Raw genomic sequence first — 22300 nt, 5'->3', positions numbered from 1 at the left:
AATAACTTAAGAATTATAAAACATTTGATTTTTCAGTTCAGTCGCTCAGTCATGTCCAGCTCTTTCCAACCCCATGGACTGCAGCACATCAGGTTTCCCTGTCCACCACCAGCTCCCAGAGCTTGCTCAAACTCATGTCCATCAAGTTGATGATGCCATCCAACCATCTCATCCTCTGTCGTCCTCTTCTCCTCCTGCCTTCAATCTTTCCCAGCATCGGGGTCTTTTCCAATGAGTCAGAAAATAGTAATTTAAAATTTTGTGGGTACCTAAACCCAAAACTCCAAAATACATAAGGAAAGGGTTGAATAATTATAGAGAGAAATAGACGAGATAGCAATAAAAATGAAACACTGTAATATACCCTTCTCTCTCAGGGTTGATACAAAACTCTCAGCAGTAGATACAAAAAACTGACCAAAAAATAAATCAATAAGGATGCACCTTGAACAATGCAGTTAAATAAATACAACCTCATCGACATAACCAAAACATTGTTCCAATGTAGAATAAATATTCTTGTCAAACTCACATAGACTCCCCAAATAATTCAGTAGTAAAGAATCTGCCTGCCAATACAGGAGATGTGGGTTCAATCCCTGGGTCGGGAAGATACCCTGGAGAAGGGAATGGCTACCCACTCCAGTATTTTTACCTGAAGAATTCCAAGTCAGGAGCCATGGGGTCACAAAGAACTGCCCCAGGTGGAAAGCTTAGTTCCAGTGCATCATATAGGTTGTTTCACTATTTTGGTGTAAAATGCCATTCAAGGTACTCCAGCAGCTTGATCTGAGCTCCAAGGATGAGGCAAACCATGAATTGGCAAGGGAAAATAATTCACTTAAAGGAACTCTAGCAGCAGGAGAGAGGAAGAATAAGGATTACATCTAGAAAAAAGCAACTTCAATGAAATAGAACTATTAGAAGAGATAATGGCAAGTTTAACAAACAGAACAAAACAGAGTGATCCAGTAATTTCACTCCTGGACATTTATCTGGAGAATATTCTAGTTTGAAAAGATACATGCTCTTTAGTGTTCATAGCAGCACTATTTACAATAGCCAAGACATGGAAGCAACATAAATGTCTCTTGACAGATGAATGGATAAAGATGTGGTACAAATGTATACAATGAAGTATTACTCAGCTATAAAAAAGAATGAAATAATGCCATCTGCAGCAATATGGATGGATCTAGAGATTATCATACTAAGTGAAGGAAGTCAGAGAAAGACAAATATATGATATCACTTATTTGTGGAATCTTAAAAAGTGATACAGATGAACTTGTTACAAAACAGAAACAGACTTAAGACATAGAGGACAGATTTATGACTACCAAAGGGCAAAGGACAGGAAAGAGGTGGGGATAAATTAGGAGTTTGGAATTAGCAGATACAGACTACTATATACAAAATAAACAACAAGGTCTTACTGTAACAGCACAAGGAACTATGTTCAATATCCTGTAATAAACTCTAATGGAAAAGAATCTGAAAAAGAAGATATATCAAGTTACATATATATATAGGCATGTGTTTACATATATATATGGGCTTCCCTGGTGGCTCAGATGGTAAAGAATCGGCCTGCAATGCGGGAGACCTGGATTTGATCCCTGGGTTGGGAAGATTCCCCTGGAGGAGGCATGGCGACCCAATCCAGTCTTCTTGCCTGGAGAATCCCCATAGATGGAACCTGGAGTCACAAAGCGTCAGATAGGACTGACCCACTAAGCACAGCATAGTGTGCGCACATGTGGGCGTGCGCACGCGCACACACAGAAAATACTGCAAGGTGTACTACTGGACTACAAAAGGAGATAACATAAATGTTTGTTTTTTCCCCTTTGTCAGCTTACAAGATAATGAATTGGTTCTTTATCATATTTGGAGGAGTGTTTTAAACTCCTATAATTCAGTAGCATGTTATAGATTTCAGTCTGCTGCATTTATTATCTTTACTGAATCTCATTGTCTCATCTTTGGCCACTGGGAGCAAAGATGTTTCCTGAGTCCTTTTGATGTGACCCTGATACTTTTTGACTGATAAAGAGACGGTATTTTGTTTTGTTTTTCTTCATTTTTCAGAAAAATCTCAGGATGTTGTCTGTGCTTTCGGGAATGTGGATTTTAGGGATCCATTTGTTTTCTAGGATATTTGATACTTAGCATGATCTGTGATGTGATTTGAAATGAAATTCCAAGGCTGATATTCCTTGGAATTTATGTTACTTGCAAAGAATAATGGTTTTATCTTTTTAGTATGTGGTGTGTGCCAGGTTGCTTCAGTCATGTCTGACTCTTTGCAACCCCGTGGACTTTCGCCCGACAGGCTTCTCTATCCATGGGATTCTCCAGGCAGGAATACTAAAGTGGGTTGCTATGCCCTCTTCCAGGGAATCTTCCTGTCTCAGGGATCAAACCCCCATCTGCTACATCTCCTGCATTGGCAGGCAGGCTCTTTACCATTCAGGCCACCTGGGAAGCCCATTTAGTATTTATGGAGACTCAAAAGTTAACCAGCGGGGCTTCCCTGGTGGCTCAGATTGTAAATAATCGGCCTGCAGTATGGGAGACCTGGGTTCGATTCCTTGGTTGGGAAGATCCCCTGGAGAGGGGCATGACAACCCAGTCTAGTATTCTTGCCTGGAGAATTCGATGGACAGAGGAACGTGGTAGGCTACAGTCTATGGGGTCGCAAAGAGTCAGACCCAACTGAGCGACTAACACACACAAAAGGAACCAGCATTTTCCAGCAACAGATGTAGAGGCATATGTTAAGCTGGTTTATTCAATCAGTTAATATTTGAATGTTTACTCTGGACCAAACTCCACAATAGGAACTCTGGCAAATTCTAAAAATTATGAAACCTACTTTTTGTTTAAAGTTTTTATAAAATAAGTTCCAGGGATTAATTTTAAAATTGTTTGTTTCAGATCTGTCACGAAACCGCCTCTCAGAAATTCCCATAGAAGCATGTCACTTCGTTTCTCTTGAGAATCTCAATTTATACCAAAATTGTATTCGATATGTACCAGAGGCAATTCTAAACCTACAAGCGCTAACTTTCTTAAATATTAGGTAAGAACTTTTTTTTAAATTTTAGTTTTGTGTGATGTTTTCAATTTTCCGCATCCCTTTCACTGAAGTTAACGTTATCTGAGTAATTCCCTATGGTGGTCCTGTGGCTGACCCATGTTTCCATTTCAGGGGGCACAGGTTTGTTGCCTGGTCAGGGAACTAAAATCCTGCATTCCTTGCAGCCAAAAAATATAATACTTTTTAAAAAAATTACATCATCTGTTTATCTCAGCAGTATCTCTTCATTTTTAGGCTAAATTAGCAGTATTTTCTGGGTTCCTCTAGTTTCTCCCTTTGTCTTTGCCTTTGCAATAGTTAAACTGTAATAAGAGCTGTTACGCTAATTGTCTTGTAGCAATGGTTGTCCAATTATATTTTCAAATAAGTTTTCATCAAATAAGAATGATAGTCTGAAATTATTTTGATTTTTGTGATTATGTATTTTTGTGTACTAAGTTCTGAACATATAAATGCATTTATTTAACTCATCTACTCCGTTGTTTCACATCTTACAAGACTTCTTTTGTTATTTCATTATAAAAAGTTATAAATGTTGACTGGAGAAAATAAATTTAGAAAAGTGAAGGAAATCCATAAAAATGTGTCTGAATTAATAGATGAAATTTTCCCCTTTTTTTCTAGGCCTTTAGTCGAATTTTTGAATAAATTTTTCCCCTTGTCAAGAAATATCCTTTGGAAATATTTTTTATATGTAATCATTTTAATGTACAGTTTATATATTTCTAAAACTCATTTTTGCTCTCAGATATTTACTTATTCTTTCAGTTTTTTCTCACAAAAGTAGAACTATTAGACAGCTCTATATGTGAATATCTACCTATTAGAAAATATTAGAAGTTTTAATGGCTCATGAGCTGTTAATAAAATCATCAAAAGATCTTACAAATGGGTGCAGTTGTTACTAAGGATTAAAATGTTAAATATGCATAAGGAAAATTTTAACTTAGTTTTATCCTTATGATAGATACATTTTTTTACTTCCAGTTCTGATTTGTATACTTTTGTTTAGATAAAAGATTTCTTATCTATACTTCAGTTAGTATGATATATCTGAATTCACAATCTTCCCTTGTTTCCCATAGAACTATATTTGGGTTATTTATATACATTTGGTTATAATGCTGTAATGATGAGGCAAGTAAATTACAAATACTCTTAATGTTTATAACTCTTTGGAATGAAGAGGAGAGGATGTTAGTTACCTACCCTATTTTAAAATAATTTTTCCTGTATAAATTTAACTGTAATACAATAATATGATTTGTTTATGAGACATTTCATTATTTGCAAAGGAGTTTTATGGTGCAAGAGTCCTGTAAACTCTGTGATTTACAGATGAGGAATCTGTGTAAGATGCAGATAAATTAAATGCTTTGCCTGAAAAAACAAAGCTGACAAGTGAGTTTGACAAGTAACAAACTTGAGCTCAAATCTGTTTGTTTTTTCAAACTCAAATATAATATCCTGTTTCTTTCTTGTAAGGTTTACATTTGTTATTATACAGAGTGTAGAATGAGAAAGATGGCAATTTTTTCTGAGTGGTGGGCTCTGACTTAGTTCTTTTTCTGCTTACCCATTTAGTCGGAACCAACTGTCAACATTGCCGGTACACTTGTGTGATTTACCATTGAAAGTCTTAATTGCTAGTAATAACAAATTGGTCTCACTTCCAGAAGAAATTGGACATCTCAGATATTTAACAGAACTTGTAAGTGAATATTTAATTTTTTGATTGTTTTATGTATATATGTATGTGTATTAAAAAGCAGAAATATCACTTTGCTGACAAAAACCATAGCTTTGACTGTACAGACCTTTGTCGACACAGTGATGTCTTTAATATGCTGTTTTTAATATGCTGTCTAGGTTTATAATAGGTTTCCTTCCAAGGAGCAAGCATCTTTTAATTTCATGGCTGCAGTTACTGTCAGCAGTAATTTTGGAGCCCAAGAAAATAAAATCTGTCACTGCTTCCATCAGTCAAAAGCCTATACATTTAAAAAATCAAATTCTAGTACAAACTGTGGAATTATTCCTGGACACAAAATCATAGTATTTTTTACAATCGGGGGTATTATGCTGTCCAAACCTCATTTTGCAGATAGTTTAAAGCTGGCAAGTTTGTAATATCAGTACAGTTCCTTACTGTGTGTGTTGTTGAAATAGGATGTGAGCTGCAATGAAATTCAAACAATACCTTCCCAAATTGGTAATTTGGAGGCCTTGAGAGACCTTAATGTAAGAAGAAATCACTTAGTACGTTTGCCTGAAGGTAAGAAACTGTGAAACAGTTGTTTTGTTTTGTTTTTTGCCTTTTTATTTTAAAGATCTCTCAGACTGATTTGCACATCAAAAATGTATAAAAGTTACAGCAAGTGTTTGAGGTGTAATGATTTATTTAATACATGTTATCTGTTCTGTTGTAGATTTTAAAAGCTAGACTCTTGATTGAAAAGCTCCAATAACTATTGAGTAGTGATGGTAATTTTAGATCCTGTTAACTGATAACGTAGGGTCTCTGGAAGTTTCATTTGGCATAACTGCTTAAGAGAAATTTCACATGTTTTTGATAAATCATATACATGATTACTGGAAAAAACATAGCTTTCACTACATAGACCTTTGTTGGCAAAGTGGTTCTGTTTTTTAATACGCTGTCTAGGTTTGTCATAGCTTTTCTTCCAAAAAGCAAGCATCTTTTTAATTTCATGGCTGCAGGCACCATCTGCAGTGATTCTTCCTGCATCAGAGATTCACATCTTTCATTCTGAGAAATTGTTTTATATCTGTTTGATAATTTCCTGTGTTCTGATTTCTGTTTTCTCTGAGAATTTTTGCTAATTGGATAGTGGACTCTTAATTGATCTTATGATTTTCTTATATTTTTTATTGTTCATTTCTTTGTCATTTTGTTTAACCAGGTGGTAACAGTTCAACCGTTTATAATCTAACCATTCTTCTGAATTTTTAATTTCTGCCATCTAATTTTTCATCTCTAAAAACCCTTACTTTTTGCTGATTTAAAAACAAAATCCTTTCCTTTTTCAGTAATTTAGTATTCTATTGTTCTGAAATTGGAGACATTAGTTCTAGTTTTCAGAGTTTTTTTCTGTTTCCTGTATGCTAACCTGTTTTTTTTTTCTGCACTCATTTTTTCCCATTGTTTTGCATATTTTTATTTCTCTCTCATATGTTGAAAGCTCTTCTAAATGTTTGTGGGTCATATGCTATTTATACAAAGCTAATTAGAAATTCCAGGTATACTGGGCAGAAATTGTATTAAGCAGTAAGCTGGATATTTTATTGGAGGAAACTCTATATCAGTATCTAAAGGCCTTTTGTATGGGACTATACAGTTTGTCCAGAGAAAGATGTTTTCTTTCTTCTATGTTGTGTATCTTCCTAACTAACTGCCATTCAAGGCTAGGGAATGGGGTGAGGTTGGGTAGCAAAGTGCTGAGGTCTTATTGCTAAGTTTATAGACTTTCACTTAAATCCTCTATTTTTAGCAGGCAACTCATCCTGACTTTCCATCGTGCGGTCCTTGAGTTCAGAGGCTTTCAATTCAGTTTCACTAAAGGATAACTTGTTGACTCCTGTTGTGAATGAAAAGGAGCATGCATAAGCTGGGATTGAAAACCTATGCATCTAACTTGTTTTTATACAGATTGTCATCTAATCCTTTTGTTACTCCCACCTTTCTGTGGTATCAGACCTAGTTTCTAAGACTTTCTGTTGTTCTGTAAGGGGTCACCATTTCATGCAAAGTTGGGCACAGAAAAGGACAGAAATGGTATGGACCTAACAGAAGCAGAAGACATTAAGAAGAGGTGGCAAGAATACACAGAAGAACTGGACGAAAAAGATCTTAATGACATGGATAACCATGATGGTGTGATCACTTACCTAGAGACAGATATCGTGGAATGTGGGCCTTAGGAAGCATTACTACAAACAAAACTAGTGGAGGTGGTGAAATTCCAGCTGAGCTATTTCAAATCCTAAAAGACGATACTGTTAAAGTGCTATACTCAACATGCCAGGAAATTTGGAAAACTCAGCAGTGGCTACAGGACTAGAAAAGGTCAGTTTTCATTCTAATTCCAAAGAAAGGCAGTGCTAAAGAATGTTCAAACTACCGCACAATTGTACTCATTTAAAATATTAGCAAGGTAATGCTCAAAATCCTTGCAGCTAGGCTTCATCATTGTGTGAACCAAGAACTTCCGGATGTTCAAACTGGGTTTAGAAAAGGCAGAGGAGCCAGAGATCAAATTGAAAACATCCGTTGGGTCATAGGAAAGGCAAGGGAATTAAAAAAAAAAAAATCTACTTCTGCTTCACTAAAGGCTAAAGCCTTTGTGTGGATCACAACAAACTGGAAAATTCTTAAGGAAATGGGAATACCAGACCACCTTACTTGCCTCCTGAGAAACATGTATGCAGGTCAAGAAGCTACAGTTAGAACTGGACATGGAACAGCGGATTGGTTCAGAATTGGGAAGGGAGTACATCAAGGCTGTATATTGTCACCCTGCTTATTTAACTTACATGCAGAGTCCATCATGTGAAATGCTGGGCTGGATGAATTACAAGCTGGAATCAAAATTGCCGGGAGAAATATCAATAACCTCAGATATGCAGATGACACCACCCTAATGGCAGAAAGTGAAGAGGAACTAAAGAGCCTCTTGATGCAGGTGAAAGAGGAGATTGAAAAGAGCTGGATTAAGACTCAGCATTCAAAAAATGAAGATCATGGCATCAAGTCCCATCACTTCATGGCAAATAGAAGGGGGAAAAGTGAAAACAGTGACAGACTTTATTTTCTTGGACTCCAAAATCACTGCAGACAGTGAATGCAGCCATGAAATTAAAAGACACTTGTTCCTTGGAAGAAAAGCTATGATAAACCTCGACAGCATATTAAAAAGCAGAGACATCACTTTGCTGACAAAGGTTGGTCTAGTCAAAGCTATGGTTTTTCCAGTAGTCATGTACGGAAGTGAGCGTTGGACCATAAAGAATGGTGAGTGCCAAAGAATTGATGCTTTTGAACTGTAGTGCTGGAGAAGACTCTTGAGAGTCCCTTGGATAGCATGGAAATCAAACCAGAATATTCACTGGAAGGACTGATGCTGAAGCTGAAGCACCAATACTTCAGCCACCTGATTGAAGAGCCAATTCATTGGAAGAAACCCTGATCCTAGGAAAGATTGAGGGCAGGAGGAGAAGGGGGTGCCAAAGAGTGAGATGATTGGATGGCATCACCAACTCAATGGACATGAGTTTTAGCAAACTCTGGGAGTTGGTGATGGACAGGGAAGCCTGGCATGCTGCAGTCCATGGGGTTGCAAAGAGTCAGACACGAGTGAGTGACTGAACAGTAGCAACAACATAAGGGGTCAAATAGTTTAATTTTCATTAATATTACCATCCCTAAGCACCTAGATTTCATTTTATGACACTTTGCTATGTATCAGTTAATCACTTTGCTATGTATCAGTTAATCACTAAGAAAGGATGGACGTAAATACTTACGTTAAATCAATTATATTTAGATAGAAGCTCCTGAAGAAAAAAATGTCTATCTTTGAAATATCATTGTATATTTCCACCTTACTTCCCTGCAGAACTAGCAGAGTTGCCTTTGATACGGTTAGACTTTTCCTGCAACAAAATTACAACAATTCCTGTCTGTTATCGGAATCTCAGGCACCTGCAGATGATCACCCTAGATAACAATCCACTCCAGTCTCCTCCTGCACAGGTAAACCACAGTTGATTTGAAGTATGTTATAAACTTTTTGGACAAAAGATGAAGTTTAAAAGTTGTAAGTCATATGTATTTACTTTTTGTCAGAAATTAAGTTCTTTTAAAATAAATTCACACTCACATGTATTCTTTAAAAGCCTTGAAGTAAATGAGATGAGAGATAGGTAATGTTCCAAAAATGTTTTTCCTTTCACTAAATTGACTTTTTCACATTTGAAGGGTTCTTCCTTAAAGTTTTTTTTTTTTTCTAATTAAATTTGAGTTATTTCTTTCTAGTAAAACTTAAATGAAGACAATGTGAATGCTAAAGACAAAATACTCAGCTTACAGAATTAAAGATCATCAGTGTATTTCTCATGACCGTTGTCTTTGTACCTTCCTGTTTTCTAAAATCTTAAGTTCCTCATTGAGTCAGTTTGGTCATTTGTTTATTAGTGACTGAAATGAAACTACTTAATGAAGTTGTTATAAGGTAGCTTTACATACAGATTTCAGACATTCCACGATCTAAAAAGCTTTTTGTCTTATATTTTTCGCCATAGCTTTCCTTATTCTGCAGTTGATTCAGCCTTGTACAAGTGTCTGTGTGGCAGCTGTTAAAGTGTTTGAGTTAAACTTCATAACTACAGAAAGGCCTCACATCCCTGAAGAGTTTATATGTTGATTTATAGGACAGAAATAAATAGGTGGCAACAGAACTATATATGACTTTAATATTTAATCATTTCCTGCTTTTCTTTCTTACAGGAAGTAGGATTGAAAACATAATTGTGCATGATTGTTGGATTTCTAAAAACAAAAGTTGCCAGTAGAATCCATGGGGAGCAATGCTTTAAATCTCTAACTGTACCTAACTAGTCAATATAAGTTTACTTGGTATTATTCTAACAGTGTTTATAATCATGAATTATGTATATTATGCTACTGAAACTTACTAGTGACTAGAAAACAAAAACCTACATTTATATCACTTAAACATCTAAGGTAACAAATGATATAATGTGTTATAATGAGTTAATTTTTAATATTACCATACATACTTAATAGAAATACCTTCTATTTCCAATATACATTAAATAAAAAGCGGATTGTGATTTAAAAGGCAGGGGCTCCTTCAGTTAAAAAAAATAAGTAAATTTAAAATTAAAAAGAATAAAAGGAGCAGAAGGAAAAAAGGTTCGGGTACACATGTATTTCAGATGAATAATAATTTGTTTCTATATGTTACTTTACTTAGATATGTATAAAAGGCAAAATCCACATATTTAAATACCTGAACATGCAGGCTTGTAAGATTGCTCCAGATCTGCCAGATTATGATAGGAGACCCATGGGTTTTGGCTCCTGGTGAGTATATTGTATTCTTTCATTTATTATTTTCCATCTCACAGAGAATCAAATAAATGGGACCCTTAAATTTGCCTGACAGTTTGTTTGACCAAAGCAAAATAACCTATTTTAATGTTATTTTTCTCAGAATGCTTATATTAAGTAAAAAATTGATTACATAGATGTGACCAAGTATAGTTCTAAGTCAGGGTTAAGAAACCCTGGTTAAGAAACCTCAGCACTGTGGATATTTTGAAATAGATAATTATTTGTGGTGAGGAGCTGTCCCGTACACTGGAAGATAGTCAACAGCTTCCCTGGCTTCTGTAGCACCTTCCCAGTGTGACAAACAAAAGTGTCTCCAGTTATTACCAAGTATCCTGAGAGGTCCTCAGTTGAAAACTGCTGGTCTAAGTACTTTAATACTAACTAACCTTGGCTCTCCTATTAACTAACTCTATAACTTAAGGCAACTCATTTAAACTTTCTGGGCTTCATTTTTCACAAAGGGAGTGAAGGGGTTGGATTTGATGACCATTAATGTCACTTTGGGATCTTATTAGCCTGTGAATCCCTCAGCTGCATACAGCATCAGACTTTTCAAAGGCATTTCCTTGGCATTCCCAACCATTGCAGCAGTCTTAAGTAGCAGGAATTAAATTCATAAGGTCTTTAAAGGCAAAATAGATATCTCAGTGAAGGTGTAATAATATTACTAAACTTTACTCAAGAGAACCCTTTATACATTCTCTTAGAACTTGTCACATTTTACGTAAAAGCACAGTCCTGACCTCAGTGTCCTAATTTAAAACAGATTAACAAACTTCTATTTTATTAGAGTTTCGAAAAGCAGACATATTAAAAATACAAAAATAATTCAAAGGAAAAAATAAAACCATAAAAAGCAGATGCATATTAACAAAATTAAAATTAGTGATGTAATCTTTCTCCCTTTCAGAATTTAAGTGAAAGAGACATAAGAGAGCTTTAAAGGTATTCATGTCTCACCATACCTTAAAAGCTCCGTCAGTTATAGCTATTCTTTTATTTTATATGGTATTACATAATTTTAATAAGGTTTTTAAAAACAATGAAGCTCTAGAAACATAGCAGTTTGACATCACCAGGCCTATATGTAAAGTACCCTTCATATTTTAGTAATATTTTAAGTTATTACTATATTTTAGCACTGTACAGTAATTGGTGCTACTTAAGAAAATGCTAAGATTTAGCTTCCAAGTAAAGGGAAATACATATTATAATTTAAATTTTTTAAACTATATTTTTAGCTTTCTCTGCCTAAAGTCATCAGAAACAGCTTTGTAATGATATTAGGAGTTTTTTGGTCTGGCTGTTAGACTGCAGATTTATATAGACTGAAGGACATTGGGAACACCAGCTTTAATCTAGTTGTTTTGATTTAGTATACTTACACAAGTACAGGGAGAAATTATGCATATGCATAAAAGATTCCTACCAGATCATCCTCAGTACTAGCACTTTTGACTCTGAGAGGACTAAAAGCAGGTATGTGGTGTTAAGGAAGACAAAAAAGGTTTCCAAAAGATTGTGGGAGGGGGGTAGATTAGGTCTTACAGCGTGCTGATCTAGGTCTCTCTTAGAGGAAGAATTTTGGCAGTGGGGAAGATATGAGGAAAGCCAGACTGCTAATACCAAGAATTTTTTAATTTTCTCCATTATTTCCCTTTCATTTCTTTTTCCTCTTACCTCGCTTCATTGCTTATAATATGGAACTCTTATTATCTCTAGAAGAAAGTTTTGTTTTTCCTATTTAAATATTTCTAAAAGTTTCTATTCCTGTCCTGTAAAAAAAAAAAAAAATGTACAGCAACAAAAACAGTAGCTTTTAGAGGACTTCGCTGGTAGTCCAGGAATTAGGACTCAGCTCTTCCACTGCTAGGGTTTGGGTTTGATCCCCCTTCTGGAAACCAAGATCCCACATGCCATGAGGTGTGGACAGAAAAGTAAATAGCACTAATCTTTTTTTTTCCAAGTAGTTTTTATTTTATATATACACTAATTTATTTTCTCCCTTGGAGTTAGTAACCATTGCAAAGGAAAAGTTTTCCTCTCCTGAAGTAGCAGAGTAGGAATATTAAACTGCTGCTGTTGCCTTGAGGTTTCTATGTGAGAAGGTGAATAGTGATTACTGGGTGTGTGTATGTGTAATGATTACAGGGCATACCTGAAGAAACCAAGGAGGAAACATCATTACCTGTTTGAGCAGTGAGCTTTGATTGAGGGCCACAGTGCTAGTTACAGAATCTTTTTCTCTCTGATTCTGTCCTTAGTTTGAGGACTAAGAAGTCTTCACCTAATTTCTTTGAATATTGCAGTCTTCATTATTTTCCTTTTAAAAAACAGACATAAAAAATTCATGGGAAAAGATTTGTGTTTGCTAAGAGATATAAGAAGGCTTGAATCAATAGAGAAACTTTTCCTAAATGGGAAGTCTAGATAGCATAAACATATGTTTCTCAAAGGAATTAGTAATTACAGATCTAATATAGTCCAATCCCTATATAATCCCTAATTATGCTCAATAGATTATCCTCTGCATTTTCTATTTTTCCAGAGTTATGTTACTGTATTTGTGATTATTTCAGAATATCCTATAGGTTTATATATATATCAATATATATGTTGTGTGTGTGTGTATATATATGTATATAAAAGAAAAATATTTCCTTCAGCTCCTCTTGCACCAACAAATGATACATTGTACTATCATGTCCTTTCTTACTAAGGTACAGATTAATAAGGTTGCATTGTAGTTAGCAGTGCATTTATTCAGAATGCAGTCATGGAGTTAGATGGCCTTGGTTCTAGCTCTGAATCTCTGTACTGTTGGGCAGTTTTCTATTTATTTTTGGCTGTGACGGGTCTTTGTTGCTGCATGTGGACAGGGCTACTCTCTAGTTGTGATGTGCGGGCTTCTCATTGCAGTGACTTCTTTTGTGGACCACAGGCTCCAGGTGCATGGGCTCATTAGTTGCGGCTTGTGGGCTCTGGAGCATGAACTCAGTAGTTTGGTACATAGGCTTAGTTGCTTCAAGGCATGAGGAATCTTCCCAGACCAGGGATTGAACCCATGTCCCCTGCATTGGCAGGCAGATTCTTAACCACTGAACCACACAGGATCTTCACTGCATCATGTGGGCTCAGTAGTTGTGACCTTTGGGCTTAGTTGCTCCAAGACGTGGGATCTTAGATCCCTGACCAGGAATTGAACCTTAACCCCTGCGTTGCAAGGTGGATTCTTAACCAGTGGACCACCAAGCAAGTCCCTCAAATGCATTGCCATTTCCTTGTACCTTAAATTCTGATTCATTGTGACAGCATGACATAGTAACTTTTTTAAAGTTGCATACACAAACTGTAAGAATACATGGAATACAAAATTGGATACCAGAAGAACACTACATGTTTTAAATTTGTACCATTGAAAGTTGTTTTTCAACCTAGGCCATCTTATTAAATAAAACACTAACAGACCAATTTTTAACCTAGGTTTTCTCATGTTTTAGACTTCAAATTAAGCTAACTTTTTAGAACTATGTTTAAGAACAAGCAAAAACTAAAGCTTTTATAACTTTAGAAGAAAATGTAGAAGAATATCTTTGTGACTTGGGGAATGCAAGGATTTCTGAGGACACACAAAGTAATAAGCATTAAAAAAGAAATGATAAACTCAATTTAATGAAAATTAAAGCCATCTATTTATGAAAAGAAACTGTTAAGAAAATAGGCAAACCACAGACTGAGGGAAATGATTTGCAAAATACATATAAAACAATAGACTTATATCCAGACTGTATAAAGAATGTGTCAATCGTGTCTGACTCTTTGCAAACCCATGGGCTATAGCCCACCAGGCTCCTCTGTCCATGGGGATTCTCCAGGCAAGAATACTGGAGTGGGTTGCCATGCCCTCCTCCAGGGAATCTTCCCAACCCAGGGATGGAACCAGGGTCTCCTGCATTGCAGGCAGATTCTTTACCAGCTGAGCTACCAGGGAAGCCTGCAACTTAATGTTAAGACAAACAACCCAACTGAAAACTGGACAAAAGTCTTGAATAAACTTTACAAAGAAAGATACATAACTGATCAGTAAGCACACAGAAAAGTGCTTAACATCATTAATCATCATTGAAATGCAAATTAAGTCACAATGAGCTATCAGTGCATATCCACAAGAATAAAATTAAGACCGACAACACCGAATGAAAGGATCTGGAGCAACCAGTGCTCTCATGTTACTTATGTAATGTAATTTGAGTTGTAAAAAAGTAAAATCAGAACATCCATTTTGGAAAGTTAGTTTGGCTGATTTTTTTAACAACTTTATTGAGATAAAATTTACCCATTTTAAGTGTCTAATTTAGTGAGTTTTGGTAAATGGATATAGTCACAAAACTACCAACACAATCAAGATACCTATTTTCTTTTAATCACCCTCAGCCCCAGGCAATCACTAATCAGCTCTCTGTCATTTGCCTTTTCTAGAATTTCATAGAAATGAAATCAAATATCATACAGCGTTTTGTCTGTGGCTTTTACTTAGCAAGCTGTTTTCAAGATTATTGATGTTGTATTTTTAAATAGGCCAAAGATTTGAACATACATTTCATAAAAGAAGATAAATAAATAGCCAATAAGTGTTTTGCCCAATGTCCAAATCCCCGAGCGGGAAGAGAGAAGGCTTCCAAGACAATGCAATTCGCAAAAAAAGGGAAGTTTATTACTAACTCGAGCCAGGGCTCCCGCCGCAACCAACGCAGTGGTGCAGGGTCAGAGAGCCATGTGCCCAAGCTATTAACCGAATTTATAGGGTATGCATAAGCGATTGGTAGCTAGCTTAAACGGATTGGTTACGTATTTGCAAAGCAATTCTATTGGTACAAACTTTCGTGGGCCTTTTTCAAACTTGGGCGTTGGCGGGCTTTTCAGCTTTCCCTTTGTTTCTTACTAGGCGCATATTGATTGGGTGGCCCCAGGTTGCCTGATGGGGGTAGGGAATCTTACCATTTCGGGGGAAGCCGAAACTTAGGTCCAGGCCGCCTGACATGGTGTTAGCCCTGGCAGCCTCACAATAAGCACATTAAAATATTAAATATCACTAGTCATCAGAGAAATACAAATTAACATCACTCTTTACACCCATCAGAATAATAACTAAAATTAATGACTGGCAGTACAGTGTTGGCAACTGGAACTCCGGTATATTGTCGGGAATTTAAAATGATTCGGGTACTTTTGAAAACAGATTGACATTTTTTTGTTTTTAAGCTAAACCTGCACTTACCATATAAATTCATTCATCCAGGATGAATTCACTGACATGACAAGAATTTCATTGACATGATGCCAAGTAGAAAAAGAGTACATACTCCATTTTTGTGCATTCTAGAATAAGCAGAACTGTTGCAGGAAGGGGGACCCCTTCCGGGGCCGAAACTGGGCTCTTGTCTAACACTCGGAAGTGAATTGTCCGAGGAGAGACATGTGCTGACAAAGCAAGAGATTTTATTGGAAAAGGCACCCGGGTGGAGAGCAGGAGGGTGAAGGAACCCAGGAGAACTGCTCTGCCGGGTGGCCTTTGGCCAATCATTCTAATTCAGAGTCTTTCCTGGTGGCGCACGCATCGCTCAGCCAAGATGGATTCTGGTGAGAGGGATTCTGGGAAGTGGACGGACAGGCAGTGTCTCCTTTCGACCTTTCCCAAACTCTTCTGGTTGGTGGTGGCTTATTAGTTCCGTATTCCTTATCAGGATCTCCTGTCATAAAACAACTCTTGCAAATGGTTACTATGGTGCCTGGCCAGGGTGGGCGGTTTCAGTATGCTTCCCCTAACAGAACAAATTACCCCAAACTTACAGGTTTGAACAACACAAATTAATCATTTTATGGTATAGGTCAGAAATCTAAATTTTGGTCTCATTGAGCTAAAATTAAGATGCTGGCGGTGCTCCATTCTTTTCTGTAGGTTCTGAGTAGACTGTGTTTCCTTGCCTTTTTCAGCTTCTAGAGGTTGTGTGCTTTCCTTGGTTCTTGTCCCTTCCTTTGTCTTTAAGCCAGCATTGTATCCTCCTCTTCCTTTTCCCTCTTTTACATTCAAGAAGCCTTGTGATTACATTGAGCCCATTCATACAATTCAGGATAATCTCCTTATTTTAAAGTACTCTTACTAGCAGCCTGCCTTTTATCTCCAACCTTAATTCCCGTTTACAGTGTAAAGTAACATATTTACAGGTTTCAGGGATTATATCTTGACATCTTTGAGAACAATTATTTGACCTTCTATACTAATTTAAAGTAAAAAAAATTTGAACGGTAGTTGCTTCTTAGTTGATGAGGTGAGAGAAGTTGACTGGGAAGGGATGTGTGCTAATTTTCTGGTGAAGTAGAAATGTCCTATATCATGATAGCGGTGTATGTTACAAAGATGCATTCATTTGTCAAAGGTTTGTGTATTTCAGTGTGTATAAATTTTACCTTAAGAAAGAGAGTGCTATTAAAAACAAAAATAATGGAGAGGGACGTTAGGAATGGCTAGAGGAATAGATGAAGTAAGAGTGTTGATATTTTTGAAGGTGGATAATGAGGACATGAAAGTTCATTATTCCTTTCTACCTGATTTCTTTGAATTTGGAACTTTTCATACTAAAAAGTTAAAGGAGTACTCACTTCATTCTAAGCAATTAAGTCCCTAAATGCCATGAAAATATTTATTACTAAAATTGCATCTATTTCAAATGTTAATTTTTAAAGTATCAAACTCCACAATAAGAACTAAAGTTTCTTTTCGGCAGCCATGAAGAACTGTACTCAGGTCGTCCCTATGGAGCACTTGATTCAGGTTTTAACAGTGTGGACAGTGGTGATAAGAGATGGTCAGGGAATGAAGTAAGTATTTATTGTACATGTTGCAACTTCTGATTAAGAGGAAGTAAAATGATGAAAATGGAAAGTGTCTTAATTGGACTCAATTTCTTGTTATGTAAAATATAGAAAAGCCAAATGAGGGGTAAAACTCCCACATAGTCCTGTCACTCAGGATGGTATTATGTTTCTTCATCGTCTTTTTAGCATATTGTGTTTTACATGTTTGTTATCTCATTGTCTCATATAAATCATTTTATATCCTGGAAGATCTGAATGGGAACTGAGCCAGTTACATGGGAAACCTAAAATTTGAGTGCCTGGGTAATCTTGAGCAGAGATGGATAGAAGATCTGCTAGGTGAGAAAGTAGAACTATAGGCTGATGGGTAATAAGATAAGAACCTAATGAAGTTATCTACATGCTCAAGATAAATAAGTAACTTTCTCAGCTAATTATATAATTTTTCTCTTTTTTTCTAATTATTAGTATTATGTTTTCCCTCATTTTAAATTACTAAAGTATAATATTTTAGCTATAAATTAGGTTAAATAATAAAAAGATTTTGTTAGCAAGACTGGTAGTATACCATTTTTAACATTGTTTTATTTGGAGTCTAAAACAAATTAGTTTTAGAATACAGCCCATTTGTCATTTGAAATTGCTTGGCTATTTGTGTGTAGTTGGGTGTGTACATGATTGTGGCAATATCAAAAAAGATACTTTTTTTTGTGGCTGTACTGGGTCTGTGTTGCTACTCTCAGGGTTTCTCTAGTTGCATCAAGCCGGGCCTACTCTGTAGGTGTGGTGTGCAGGCTTCTCAATGCAGTGGCTTCTCTTGTTGCTGGAGCACGGGCTTTAGGGCTCGTGGGCTTCCGTAGTTGTGGCTCCCAGGTTCTAGAGCACAAAGTCAGTAGTTGTGGCACACAGGCTTAGTTGCCTCACAGTGTGTGGGATCTTCCCAGATCAGAAATTGAGCTGGTGTCCCCTGCATTGCAAGACGGATTCATAACCATTAAACCACCAGGGAAGCCCCATTTTAACCATTTTTAAGTGTGCATTTCAGTGGTGTTAAGTACATTCATATTGTTGAATAATATGTGCATCTTTCTAGATACATCTCTGGAATTATTTTGCTCTTTTTTAAAAAATATAAATTCTGAGTCTATGCTATAAATATCTTGTCTAAAATTTGAAGTGATTTAATGTTTCTACTATTTTTTTAAGCCTACAGATGAATTTTCAGATCTGCCTCTTCGAGTAGCAGAAATTACTAAAGAACAAAGACTACGAAGAGAAAGCCAATACCAGGAGAATCACAGCAGTTTAGTAGTAACAAATGGTGGAGGTAAACATGATTCCTGACAACATCCAAAATCTTTTTTATCTCTGACTTTTTAAATGGCCTTTTCACATCCATTCCTTTTATTTGTCTATCTGTAACCTCTTCCATTCTTTTTTTTAGAGACCTCCCTCCTCTTCTCATGTGATTAGAAAAAAAAAATGTTTTCTATTAGGATTAAATTTCAATTTCTCTGTTTTCAGGCTTGTAATCAAAATATAATGTTTTTCTCTTATTTTTATTTTGGAGGAGAACTTTACTAAGGACAGTTTATCTGGAATAGATGTTTGCTAATCTTTTCTTTTTTTTGGCTGTGCTGAGTGTTGGTTATTGCGTAGGCTTTTTCTCTAGTTTCAGTGATCATACTCTGCATTTTACACCGCAGTCTCCAGCTGCAGTGTGTGGGCTTCTTGTTGCACTGGCCTCTCCTGTAGTGGAATGTGGGCTCTGGGACGCTCAGATTTCAATAGTTGCAGCAAATGGGCTAGTAGTTGTGTCTCCGGGACTGTAGAGTACAGGCTCAATAGTTCTGGTGCACAGGCTTAGTTGCTGCACAGCATGTGGAAAATTCCTGGATCAGGGATCAAACTGGTGTCTCCTGCATTGACAGGCAGATTCTTGACCACTGAGCCATAGTGGAAGCCTGATCTTTGCTAATCTTGATTTAACCATGGTCTTCTTAGAAGTATTCTCTTTTTTAAAGATTCTCTTTGTGATCATTGTGTGACCTCTTTTAGAAATTCAGTGTATTATTAATGTCTGCCTTGTCTTTCATCTGAAATTGTGCTCTTCAAGGGCATCTGAATCTTATTTATGTGCTTCTCACCCCAGAGCATTTTGAGAAGCAAAAATTCCTCAAATGATTCCCTTCCATCCATAAACTGCTGCAACATACCTGCAATACTGACCTGTAAAAAATAGTTTTCTAAATAGGAAAATCTTTTTTTCTAGCAATGGACAGCAGTTACAATAAGGGGAACAGTCATCAGTATCTATTTCTTTATCACCAAGTCTTTCCTCCTGTCTTTTCACTTTTATTTAGAGTTGATTGTGTTAGGTTTTCTGCCTAATTCTTCAAAGAGATATCAAGCCCCAAACCTAAAACATCCAAAAAAATGAAACAAAACCTAAAAGAACATATACCCTTCAACATTAAAAAATTATTCTTTCCCTTTGTCTCACAGAGTCAAACTTGTTTAAAATAGTCAAGAGCTAGCCAAAAAAAAAAAAAGAAATACTAGAGGTTTAAAGTCTACTAATTACCATCAATTACTGCATTCTTTACAGTGAATCAAGACAAGGGCTTTTCTTTAGCCTGTTCTTGTGAGTGACCATGGACTAAATGATAAAGACTTATGTAATTTAAACTTATTCTTCCCACTTTCAGAATAGAAAATGTTAAGGAAAAGGAGAGAATGCAATTTAATGTTTTTTTGTTGGCTGTCTAACTTGAATTTTTTTTTGATGTGTGTGTGTGTGTGTGTGTGTTTGTGTCATGTGGACAGTGGAACATGATCTGGATCAGATTGACTATATTGACAGCTGTACTGCAGAGGAAGACGAGGACGAGGTGAGACCACACAAGGGCCTGGAGTCGGACAGCCTCAGTTCGCAGTTTATGGCGTATATTGAACAACGGCGAATCTCTCATGAGGTAGTATACACATTTAAACCTAAATTTGTTGCCATTCCCTAGTAAAAGCAATTTATGATAGTCTAAATTTCTGTCACATCAGTGATTTGTTGGTTTAGGCTCAATTATTTGTTTTGTTATCTTTAGTTCCAATTTTTTTACTTTTTCAAACTATTTTTAAAATCAGACAGTAGTCTTAAGTAAAGTTGAGATTTATTTTTCAAACAAGAAGACAGATTTCAGAATTTTAAAGAGAAGTCCTAAGAAAATGCAAAGGAATATGATGCTTTTTATTGTCATTTTTAATGCTTTTTTATTAACTGATAAATCATAGTTTGGTCAGTAATTAAGAATTGAACCAACGGCAGACTTTTGGAGCAACATACAAACTCAACCATAGAATTTTATGATGAGCTTAATTACATTGGTGCTTTTATGCTAAGTCACACAGAATATAAATTGTTTGCCATTAAAATTCCTGGGTGTCTGTTATAGTGGAGCATTGAGTTGCCTTAGAAAACAAGTGAGCATTCAGCCCACTGCGAAGTCTCTGCCAGTTCCCCAAGGGTCTCAAGTAGAAATAGCATTCTTCAGTGTATCTAGTCAGCATAATAAAATGGCTCCACTTCAGTGTGTGTGATGTTAATGTCTGGAGTCGGTCCCAGACTCTGAGCAGGGAGTATTTGAGAAACACTTGGGGCCTTTTTGAAGAATGATGTATTTAGTCTTTTAGAAATAGCGAATAGTCACTTCAAGTGGGACATGTTATAGAGTGTTATTATCATTCTTTAAAAAAAAAAAAAGCTTGGTTTTCCTATCTGAAGCTTTTGAACACAGTATTTTTTGTTGGTTCAAAAGACACTCTTGTATTTAAAATTTGATAAATACGTTACTTCCCCCTCCCCATATTTGAGGGGAATACATTCCAAGAGCACCAGTGGATGGATGGTAGAGCTCTATATGTACTGTTCTTTCCTATACATACACACCTATGATAAAGTTTAATTTATAAATCGGGCACAGTAAGAGATTAAGAATAATAACTAATAAATATTTGCAACAGTATACTGTAACAAAAATTATGTGAATTTGGATGTGTGCACACTCACACTCTCTCATTATCTCACTGCACAGATTTAATGCCTTTCCCATCTTAACTAAACATTCATTTACACACACTGTGGGTGTGTAACATTTGCAGTTTGAAGTGCAATAGCAAAACTAGCATAAATGTCTCTTCCCTTCTTCACAACTTCACAGATAGAAGCTTTGTTCTTACTATAGATCTTACCTTAGAATACAATTTTTTTCTTTCCTTATTAATTCAAGAACTTTCACCTTTTCACTTCAATGAAGCATTTTACGCCTTCTCTCAGGCATATCTGAATTACCACCATTACTACTTTTGTACTTGGGGCCATTATTAATAAAATAGGATTACTTGTACACAAGCACTGCTGTACTGTGACAAGCTGATAATTGAGAGAAACTTAACTGAGCCAGCTACTAACTGACTAACAGGCAGGATACCCTGGTGAAAGGGATGATTCATAACCCAGGTGGGATGGAGTGGGACAGCTTGTGATTTTACCACACTGCTTAGAACAGCATGCAGTATAAAACTTACAAATTGTTTGTTTCTGAAATTTTCCATATAATATTTTTGGACCATGGTTGACTATGGGTGACTGACATCTCAAAAGATGAAACCAGCCGATAACGTCCATTGCTATGAATCAAAGTCCTGCAGCCTACAGATAGCAATGTGTATGGGTGATTAATGAAACTACTTGTGGTTCAGACTATAAGCATTTCTGCTAGAGCAAAGGGCATCTACTTGGCAATAAAATTTAAGTTAACAACGCCCACATTATAATCTTAAAGGAAATCCTTTTTCTTTTCTTGTAGTCTTTCTCTTTGACTATTTTATGGTTAATTATCCTGTGTAGATGAGGTATTTCTAGTAAAAGTGAAAATGCCTGTTATACTGCTGGTGAAAAATTGTAGAATCATTTCTTTAGTCCATTATATTGGCTAATTTGTTATCTGTTTTTTGATTCCATCAACCTATTATGTATAGTAGTCTTTATGATTCTGTCATAAGGCTCTTTAGGACTTCTGTGTCATAAGGCTTTTGAAGTTTGGCATATATAAAAGTCTGCCTGCAATGCGGGAGACCCGGGTTCAATTTCTGGGTCAGAAAGATGCCCT

At 36.2% G+C, this 22300-nt stretch overlaps 1 protein-coding gene across 8 annotated transcripts in view; it reads left to right on the top strand.

Annotated features, from left to right (window-relative positions):
• The window catches only part of LRCH3 (leucine rich repeats and calponin homology domain containing 3), a 105558-nt gene that overhangs the window by 42209 nt on the left and 41049 nt on the right, over window positions 1-22300 (top strand). For all 8 annotated transcript variants that reach the window (XM_020893621.2, XM_070466140.1, XM_070466141.1 and 5 more), the window contains exons 2-9: window positions 2941-3085; window positions 4688-4814; window positions 5273-5378; window positions 8740-8876; window positions 10120-10229; window positions 17045-17138; window positions 18342-18462; window positions 19962-20110. In XM_020893621.2, the coding sequence (XP_020749280.1) occupies window positions 2941-3085; window positions 4688-4814; window positions 5273-5378; window positions 8740-8876; window positions 10120-10229; window positions 17045-17138; window positions 18342-18462; window positions 19962-20110 (989 nt within the window). The remainder of the gene's footprint in view (window positions 1-2940; window positions 3086-4687; window positions 4815-5272; window positions 5379-8739; window positions 8877-10119; window positions 10230-17044; window positions 17139-18341; window positions 18463-19961; window positions 20111-22300) is intronic.

The sequence above is a fragment of the Odocoileus virginianus genome, chromosome 4 (genome assembly GCF_023699985.2).
Source record: "Odocoileus virginianus isolate 20LAN1187 ecotype Illinois chromosome 4, Ovbor_1.2, whole genome shotgun sequence".
Classification (NCBI taxonomy): Eukaryota; Metazoa; Chordata; class Mammalia; order Artiodactyla; family Cervidae; genus Odocoileus; species Odocoileus virginianus.
Note: the sequence above shows the minus strand (reverse complement) of the source record. Positions and strands in the feature narration are given on the sequence as shown.